Genomic DNA, 9884 nt, shown 5'->3' with positions numbered 1-9884 from the left:
GAACCATATCAGGCCAAACACAGAAACAGACAAACTAGACACACAACATAGAATGCCCACCCAGCTCACGTCCTGACCAACACTAAAACAAGGAAAACACACAAGACCTATGGTCAGAACGTGATAGCAGCGATGTTACAACATCTCGTGCAAAGCCTTCCCAGAAGAGTGGAGGTTGTTACAGCAGCAAAGGGGGGACCAACTCCATATTAATGCCCATGATTTTGGAATGAGATGTTAGACGAGCACGTGTCCACATACTTTTGTCATGTAGTGTCATTACATAGGTTTTGGCTTCTTTATGTGCGAATAAGGTGCATGTAGGCACATTTACAATTTGATCGTCTCTGAACCGCTCACACGTGTCTGGGACAGTTTTTGAGATCCTAGACAAAATCCCCAAGTCACTGTTAACTTGGGGCACCGAAGCTCATTTCATGTGAGTGGTTCAGAGATGATCAAATTGTAAATGTCACATGCCCCAAATACAACAGGTGTAGTAGACCTTACTGTGAAATGCTTACTAACAAGCCTTAACCAACAATGAGGTTTTAAGAAACTGAGCGTTAAGAAAATAATATGAGGCTATATACAGGGGTTACTGGTACCGAGTCAATGTGCAGGGGTACAGGTTAGTCAAGGTAATATGTACATGTAGGTAGGGGTAAAGTGACTATACATAGATAATAAACAGTGAGAAGCAGCAACGTAAAAAAAGGGGGGGTCAATGCAAATAGTCTAGGTAGCCATTTGATTAACTGTTCAGCAGTCTTATGGCTTAGGGATATAAGCTGTTAAGGAGCCTTTTGGACATAGACTTGGTGATCTGGTACCGCTTGCCGTGCTGTAGCAGAGAGAACAGTCTATGACTTGGGTGGCTTGAGTCTATGACCATTTTTGGGGCCTTCCTCTGACACCTCCTAGTATAGAGGTCCTGGATGGCAGGAAGATAGGCCCCAGTAATGTACTGGGATACCGAGGAACTTGAAGCTCTCGACCCGCTCCACTACAGCCCCGTCGATGTGAATTGGGGCGTGTTTGGCACTCCTATTCCTGTAGTCCACGATCAGCTCCTTTTTCTTGCTCACGTTGAGGGAGAGGTTGTTGACCTGGCACCACAATACCAGGTCTCTGACCTCCTCCCTATAGGCTGTCTCATTGTTGTCGGTGATCAGGCCTACCATGAAAACTTAATGATGGTGTTGGAGTCATGCTTGGCCACACAGTCATGGGTGAACAGGAAGTACAGGAGCACGCACCCCTTAGGGACCCCCATGTTGAGGATCAATGTGGCAGATGTGTTGTTGCCTATCCTCGCCACCTGGGGGCGGACCGTCAGGAAGTCCAGGATCCAATTGCAGAGGGAGGTGTTAAGTCCCAGGGTCCTTAGCTTAGTGATGAGCTTTGTGGGCACTTTGGTGTTGAACGCTGAGCTGTAGTCAATGAAGTAGCATTCTCTCATAGGTTTTCCTTTTGTCAAGGTGGGAGAGGGAAGTGTGAAGTGCAACTGAGATTGCGCCATCTGTGGATCTGTTGGGGCGGTATGCGAATTGGAGTTGGTCTAGGGTTTCTGGAATGATGGTGTTGGTGTGAGCTATGACCAGCCTTTCAAAGCACTTCATGGCTACCGAGTACTATGGGGCAGTAGTCTTTTAGGCAGGTTACCTTGGCATTTTTGGGCACAGGGACTGCTTGAAACATGTTGGTATTACAGACTTGGTCAGGGAGAGGTTGAAAATGTCAGTGAAGACACTTGCCAGTTGGTCCGCGCATGTTCTGAGTACACGTCCTGGTAATCCGTCTGGCTCCGTGACCTTGTGAATGTTGACCTGTTTTAAGGTCTTACTCCCATTGGCTACGGAGAGCGTGATCAAACAGTCGTCCAGAACAGCTGGAGCTCTCATGCATGCTTCAGTGTTGCTTGCCTTGATGCGAGCATAAAAGGCATTTAGCCCACCTGGCAGGCTTGTGTCACTGGGCAACTTGCGGCTGGGTTTCCCTTTGTAGTCCGTAATAGTTTGCAAGCCTTGCCACATCCGATGAGCATCAGAGCGTTGTAGTAGGATTCAATCTTAGTCTTGTATTAAAGCTTTGTCTGTTTGATGGTTCGTCTGAGGGCATAGCGGGATTTCTTATAAGCATCCGAATTAGTGTCCCGCTCCTTGAAAGCGGCAGCTCTAGCCTTTAACTCTGTGCGGATGTTGCCTGTAATCCATGGCTTTTGGTTAGGTTATGTACGTATGGTCACTGTGGGGATGATGTCATCGACACACTGTCAGATACGTGTGTGTATAGGTGACAGGGAAGTCAGGCGCAGGAGAGTCAAACGGAGTGTAAAATGGAGTATTTTAATAAATGTCCAAGTAACATGCTCCATAACACTAATAAGAAAAATGAATATAAACAAATATGGGTACGAAGACCCGTCGCGCACCTATACAAATAAACACTACACTGACAATAAACAATCTCTGACAAAGACATGAGGGGAAACAGAGGGTTAAATACACAGGTAATGGATGGGATTGAAAACAGGTGTGTGGGAAGACAAGACAAAACCAATGGAAAATGAAAAATGGATCGATGATGGCTAGAAGACCGGTAACGTCGACCGCCGAGCACCGCTCGAACAAGGAGAGGCAACGACTTCGGCAGAAGTCGTGACACACACATTGATGAAGCCGGTGACTGAGGTGGTATACTCCTCAATGCCATCGGATGAATCCTGGAACATATTCCAATCTGTGCTAGCAAAACAGTCCTGTAATTTAGCTCATCTGACCACTTCCGTATTGAGCAAGTCACTGGTACTTCCTGCTTTAATTATTGCTTGTAAACAGGAATAAGGAGGATATAATTATGGTCAGATTTGCCAAATGGAGGGTGAGGGATAGCTTTGCATGCGTCTCTGTGTGAAGTGGAGTAAAGGTGGTATTTTTTCCCCTCTGGTTGCACATAAGACAAGGTAAAGAATTTGGTAAAACAGATTTAAGTTTCCCTACATTAAAGTCCCTCGCCACTAAGAGTGTCGCTTCTTGATGAGCATTTTCTTGTTTGCTTATGGCCTTATACAGCTCATTGAGTGCTGTCTTAGTGCCAGCATCGGTTTGTGGTGGTAAATAGACAGCTATGAAAAATATAGACAACACACTCTTGATAGATAGTGTGGTCTACAGCTTATCATGAGGTATTCTACCTCAGGCGAACAAAACCTTCCTTAATATTTCCTTAATATTAGAGATCGCGCAACAGCTGCTATTGACAAATACTGTACACACAGACCACCACCCCTCGTCTTACCGAAGGTGGCTGTTCAGTCTTGCCGATGCGCGGAAAACCCTGCCAACTGTATATTATCCATGTCATCGTTCAACCACGGCATGATTTTACAGTTTTAATGTCCTGTTGGTAGGATAGTCTCGAACGGAGCTCATCCAGTTTATTTTCCAGTAATTGCACGTTGGCCAATAGCACGGATGGTAGAGGTGGGTTACTCACTCGCTGACAAATTCTCACAAGGCACCAGGATCTGCGGACCCTGTATCTCCATCTCCTCTTCATGCGAATTATGGGGATTTGGGCCAGGTCTGGGAGCAGCAGCATTTCCTTTTTGTCAGACTCATCCAGTTTGAGGTGAGTAATCGCTGTTCTGATGTCCAGGAGCTATTTCGGTCATAAGAGATGGTAGCAGAAACATTATGTACAAAATAAGTTACAAACAACGCAACAAAACACACAAAATAGCACAATTGGTTAGCAGCCCGTAAAACGAGAGTCATCCCCTCCAGCGCCATTATCAGTTGACACCCGGCTTAAGATGTGGGAGCTGCTGTCCTTTGAGTACTTGACTCTTTTACAATTGTCTTTCCTCGATTCCACGTGTCCTCTCCTCACATCCTTCTCAAAGTGCATTGGATGATAGTCAGAGATAATCCAGAACCTTGGATTTTATCCTCCAATCTATACAACAAGGTTTATTTGATCTTGTAAACATTCACAGCTTAAAGCTGAATCACATATACTGCCAAACAAAGACAAAACATAAATACATAAGTTGATTTAGATAAGGGAAGATGTAGAGTGATGGCTGAAGGGTTGATTGAAGCAGTTCGGGATGACTGGACATTTGTAATGTAGCCTACTTTATAGGTCCTCAACTTTTCTTGTAGATTTAATAAAAAGTACTTCTGAAAGGAAGGGGTTGATGAAATTGACAGTTCTTTAGGTGCAAGTATGTTATGTTATCTGAATGTATACTGATTATATCTGTGTTCTCTGTATTTGTCCTCACAGACTGGCAGCTCTGGCCTAAAACATTCAAATGTGTTGGGATAATCTATTTCCATTTTGTGTACACCCCCACCAGCCTCCTCTCCTCTCTACCTCTGCCAGGTTATTTTTGCTTCACAGCACCTTTTTTTGTCACAGCACCTGTCAGGACACCTGCGGCCCAGGCTCCGACCAAGCGGCCGCACACATCTCTTCCCAGCCCCACCCTCTCTGCATGGGGCGGCAGGGTAGCCTAGTGGTTAGCGCGTTGTAACCGGAAGGTTGCAAGTTCAAACCCCCGAGCTGACAATGTACAAATCTGTCGTTCTGCCCCTGAACAGTTTCTAGGCTGTCATTAAAAATAATAATTTGTTCTTAACTGACTTGCCTAGTTAAATAAAGGAAAAATAAAAATGCATACGCTCCGGGGTGAAGTTAGATCTAGGATGAGCTTCCCCTCCCCCAATCCTAACCTTAACCGTTAGACCTAAGATCAGCATCCCCCTACGCCCATGCACACTGTTGGAGGTGGAGGTGTGTTTACAGAGGGCTGTGTTCATCACTGTATATTCTAGGACAGTGAGGCTTATGGTTAAAAATAAGCCTTTTCTATCAGTCACGTTTATAAGAATATGACAAATACTGTATCTTGCACATTTAAAATAACAATTACATCCAAGGTCCAGTAAGAGCCTTGTGGCATTGACAGACAATAATACAAAGTGATGTACAACAACCCACAGCATAGTGGAAAAAACATTTTTTAAAATGCAGGTTTACAGGCAGTATTCCACATCTCACTATGTTCACTTTTCTCCCTCAGTGGTTTTAGGTTGCTTCCCAAATAGCACCTTATTCCCCTACACTCTTACAAGTAAAGGAGCATGGAAGAACCTTTTTTGGGGTTCCAAAAATTGCCACATGGGGAAACTTTCCAGGTCGCAAAAGTTAATCAAGGAACCCCTCTGAAAAGGTTATTCGAGGGACCCCTTGGACATGATGAATATATTCTTGCAAAAGTGCCACAGATTAACTCTTATACGCTGATACTAGGCTGGTTCAAACAGGAACCTGTTTGCGATGGGAGGGGTTTAATGTTGAACCTTTTTAATTCTATATTGTAGCAGCATTCTAATGGAACATTAACTTTGCTGATTATATAGAGCCATGACAATCATCTGAAATCAATGACCTCCTCCTAAAGAAATAAAGTGGTAAGTAGTCCAACATTGGGATTTGCATAGGCTCTTGAGGAACTCATACAAGCCTGTAAACCTCATTGAAGCTACAAAACTGTCAATGTACAACCTTAATATGTGGTGACATTATAACAGAACAGATAGACAGGAATTATGTTCACAGTGGCCAAGAAGAAGTATCTGAAAGCCACGCTCTTACTAAACCACATCCCCAGCATCAATAACCCAGCATCAACAACCCAACCTGGCTCTTTTTAAAGAAAACAATTCAACTAAGTAACCTAATGCCTGCAACCTGGCAGTTGGGTCATCCAAATAACCAAGCATTTTTAAGAGTGTAGACTAGGTTATCGTCGTAAGCAAACGTCATTACCATCACAATAAACTTTTCGGAATTAAAATAGGAGGCCGCAGTCATAATTTAACTGGCTTGACAGGACATGTTCTATCATTCAGCATTGCTATTTAAATAGTATTCATATAGGAATGGGTAATTGTTTATCGCTAGCTATCCCATAAAGCCATCGCCGAAAACTACATATTTTCATCTTCTGCGCAGGGCCGACGCCAGAATGATTCAGTTGGACGGGCATTTGATCCACGGGACCTCCTATGTACAGTATGTGTGAATTAATTATTTACATTTTTATAGTAAAGACGTAATTTAACTGTAAAAATGTATTACCTTTTAATATGGCAAGAACACAACCAGTCATGATGTTTTCATCTCATTGTCAAACAAATCACTTCAAAATGTAGGTTACCTTCACACGTTCGTCCAAAATTCCAGCATCCAAACTGAGCACTGTGCACCCGCCAACTTTCCTTCAATTGGCAAGTGGCCAAACAGCGTCCATGTGTCTTATGCTCTTCTTAGCACGACAGCATCAGATAAATTGGCTACACAGAGGGGCTCAGTTTCGCTCGCCCGGATGCTTTATCTGAGTTTGATGCGCCTTTCTGTCAAATAATTTATCAATATTCCATGTTTATATTTGGACAGGCAAGGAGGTACAGCGGGCCAGGCCCCCTAAGGCCTGCTCATAATGTCAGCTCTGCTTCTGAGTCTAGCAGCACAGAAAATCAATTTGCTAAGTCAATTATAAGTGCTCTGCAAGCCCCAGCAAAAAGGTTCGTCCAGAAACCTTTGCAACATTGAAACATTAAAGGTTCCTCCAAGAACCCCTCAACTAACCAATGCTGCTAATATGAACCCATTGACTGCAATGTTTTTTTGAGAAACTCCAGGGTTTGTTGAAAATCTCAAGGGTTCCTTGAGTTACCTCTCATTCTAAGAGTGTATGGTGCACTACTTTTGTCCAGAGACAGATGGGCCCTGGTAAAATGTAGTGCACTACATAGGGAATACAGTGCCATACAGGACACAACCTTAGAGACATTGAGAACTACAAAATAGTATATGATACTATATATGTATATGATCTGCAATGCATAACATGTAGCCCTATTTGGCCCAAATAAATATTTATTGAAATAGGGCCTTAACTACACTGAACAAAAATATAAATGCAACATGCAGCAAATTCAAAGATTTAACTGAGTTACAGTTCATAGAAGAAAATCTGTTAATTTAAATAAATGTATTAGGCCCTAATCTATGGATTTCACATGACTGGACAGGGGCGCAGCCATGGGTGAAGAAGCTGAATGTGGAGATCCTTAGCTTGGTTACACATGGTCTGTGGTTGTGAGGCCAATTGGACGTACTACCAAATTCTCTAAAACAAAGTTGGAGGTGGCTTATGGTAGAGAAAGGAACAGTTCTAGTGGGCATTCCTGCAGTCAGCATGCCAATTGCTCCCTCAAAACTTGAGACATCTGTGGCATTGTGTTGTGTGACAAAACTGCACATTTTATAGTGGTCTTTTATTGTCCCCAGCACAAGGTGCACCTGTATAATGATCATGCTGTTTAATCAGCTTCTTTATATGCCACACCTATCAGGTAAATGGATTATCTTGGCTCAGGAGAAATGCTCACTTACAGGAATGTTCACAAATTTGTGCACAAATTTTAGACAAATATATGCCTTTTGAGTGTATGGAACATTCGTGGGATCTTTTATTTCAGCTTATGAAACATGGGACCAACACTTTACATGTTGCTAGTAGAAAGAGGAGGAAAGGAAGCGCTACTAAGGTACACAATAGTGCATTTTGAGTGGAGTGACGAAGGCCATGCAGCCGAAACGCGTCGTTTAAAAAAACAACAACGTTTGTTTCTTTTGAACAGGCATTTTAATTAATTATATGAAGAGTGCCTTGGTCCTACTTTCTTTTTTGACTTTACATTTTGCATTTATATTTTTGTTCAGCATATTTCAATTTCAATATTTTTGGGGGCAACTAAAATGCAATATGTCATCAGCCCTTAAGCCCCTACAGCCTACAGGTCACCCAAAAGTATGCCCATCACAGTAACATCACTGTACTTGGGTGCTACCATGGAAACTCACACTAAACGTAGTTGATGAAAATCCTGTGAACATATTTTTATTTCTACAGCCTACATCTGCACCCAATTGAGTCATCACTTGAGACTATATCTGAAAAAGAACAGGACTTGTAGTTTCTTCTTTATCCAGACATATTCAGCTTTCTAAAATAGCAGAAATCTAAGGCCTATATACATGGGCTCAAATTGACTTCTGAGCTCAGCTAGATTATGTGAGAAGCAAACTTCTGAGTGCTCTGAATACAAATGAGTCGATGTAAAAATCGCAGAAGAGTAGGCTATGACGAGGAGAATGTTATTGGGCAGACTCTGATGCACCCTATCTCGTGATAGTCAACGCTTTCTCGAAGCTATTCTCACCTTGATTATGTCAAATGGAAAAAAAGCCTTATTTAATGTCTAGGAAAATATATAGCAGGTGTTTGTTGTCGGATGCACTGATTCAATAGTGGAAGTGACTCCCCCACTTTCTAACGTGTAACGCAGGGCAGTCTGTCGTGACGTCACGTCTGTATTTCACAGGAGCCCGAGCTGCAGCATAGACTTCAGCACCAAAGCGAGAGGACAGCCAGCTCCGGATAAACAGCGCGCGGACACTGGTTTAATGCACGAGCGTGGACAGAGAAAATACAGACACAGCGTCCAATTTGCTCGGTCGGAAATCATCCCAAAATCTCCAAGTCAGCCATTCTACCCTTCACTTATAACCAATATCAGTTGACTCACGGACAGTCCGGCCATTGACAAAACAGCTGTTCTCACCCATCACGCTTGTTGATTACAGAGCCAGGCAAAGCAGGGGGGAAGAAGAACCACATCCCGACCAGACCAGCTCTGACATCTTCCAGAAACGCACCGTCTCTAACTTCCCTCACTGATCAACCTAATCACAACGGGAAATGGAGATCATTAAAGTAGATAAAGCAGACAAAGCACCCGGTAAGCCACTTATTTAGTCATTTAATAACAGACTGGGTGTGTGTGAAATAATCACAGCGTGTGTGTGTGTGTTGTGTGTATCGAATAAGTGGGTCTGGTGCCGTGGCAGTGCGTGGCCCACGCCTTTGTGTGAGTAGACTGCGGTACTTGGAGCTCGTAATAGCAGTGGTGGACTAAGGTGTGGTTTATTTGGCTACGAACATCTGTGTATGTCTCCTGCTGCTGCGGGCGTAGAGCATCCATAGCCTACGACCACTCGCCTTTGTAAGGCTACCTCGTTGCTTTTGTTTTCAGCGAATGGCTGACAGAAAGAACCCTGATGCAGCAAATTTACTCAGGTTAGCGTTTTTCGTCATGAATCTTGTTCTGGAGGCAGCTCTGCAGAGCGGTCAACTGCCACAGACACAAAGTCATAACATCGGATTTTAAACATAACCCTAACATTAACCCTAACCTTAACCACACGGCTAACTTGAATTCCTAACCCTAGCCATGATTTAAGACAAAACATTTTTTTTTGTTTTCTTGAATTTCATATAGCCAATTTTGACTTTGCTGCTGGCCCATCTAGCGGGAATCGCTCAGTTCTGCCTCCAGGGCAAGATTCATGACAATAAACGTCAACCTGCCAATGTACAGCTCCGTAGGGTTTCGGGAGGGGAAGGGTGGGTTCTCTCAATTCTCTGACTATGGGCAAGGCTAAAGGCCCACACGCATTATCATTACACATGTAGCCTGTGTTCTAGCCTACTTCGACACCTGATATAAGAGGAGTAGCATATTGGTTGATAAAACGTGTGTTTTGAGTTGACCGGACTTTTATAATAATAATATTAAAATTAGGTTCAGTCAAATAATTCCTACACCTGCCTGAATTTCATCTGGGCTGCCTATTAAATACCCGTGCTTCATGGGTCATGGCACATGTTACATGTCAATAGCCAATTCATGATGTTGTCAATTCGCAGGGTTGGGGAGTAACGGATTACATGTAAGGGATTA

The 9884-nt window shown here is 43.3% G+C and overlaps 2 protein-coding genes across 5 annotated transcripts in view; one reads left to right on the top strand and one right to left on the bottom strand.

The window, feature by feature from the left end:
* Nucleotides 1–9884, top strand: part of LOC110507309 (fibroblast growth factor 12) — a 256067-nt gene that overhangs the window by 110174 nt on the left and 136009 nt on the right. The window contains exons 1-2 of one of the 4 annotated variants that reach the window (XM_036965186.2): nucleotides 8461–8623; nucleotides 8728–8882. The exons of 2 other annotated variants lie outside the window; for them this stretch is intronic. In XM_036965186.2, coding sequence (XP_036821081.1) covers nucleotides 8843–8882 — 40 coding nt within the window. In that variant the 5' untranslated portion in view covers nucleotides 8461–8623; nucleotides 8728–8842. Of the gene's footprint in view, nucleotides 1–8437; nucleotides 8883–9884 lie in introns of those variants that run through there. One more of the 4 variants, XM_021587208.3, reaches the window with a different exon arrangement.
* The window catches only part of parlb (presenilin associated, rhomboid-like b), a 98659-nt gene that overhangs the window by 45726 nt on the left and 43049 nt on the right, over nucleotides 1–9884 (bottom strand). The gene's annotated exons all lie outside the window — the stretch shown is intronic.

The sequence above is a fragment of the Oncorhynchus mykiss genome, chromosome 27, assembly GCF_057628025.1.
Source record: "Oncorhynchus mykiss isolate SJ-2025 chromosome 27, ASM5762802v1, whole genome shotgun sequence".
NCBI classification, from domain to species: domain Eukaryota; kingdom Metazoa; phylum Chordata; class Actinopteri; order Salmoniformes; family Salmonidae; genus Oncorhynchus; species Oncorhynchus mykiss.
The sequence above is the reverse complement of the archived record's forward strand: the minus strand, read 5'-3'. Positions and strand labels throughout refer to the sequence as shown.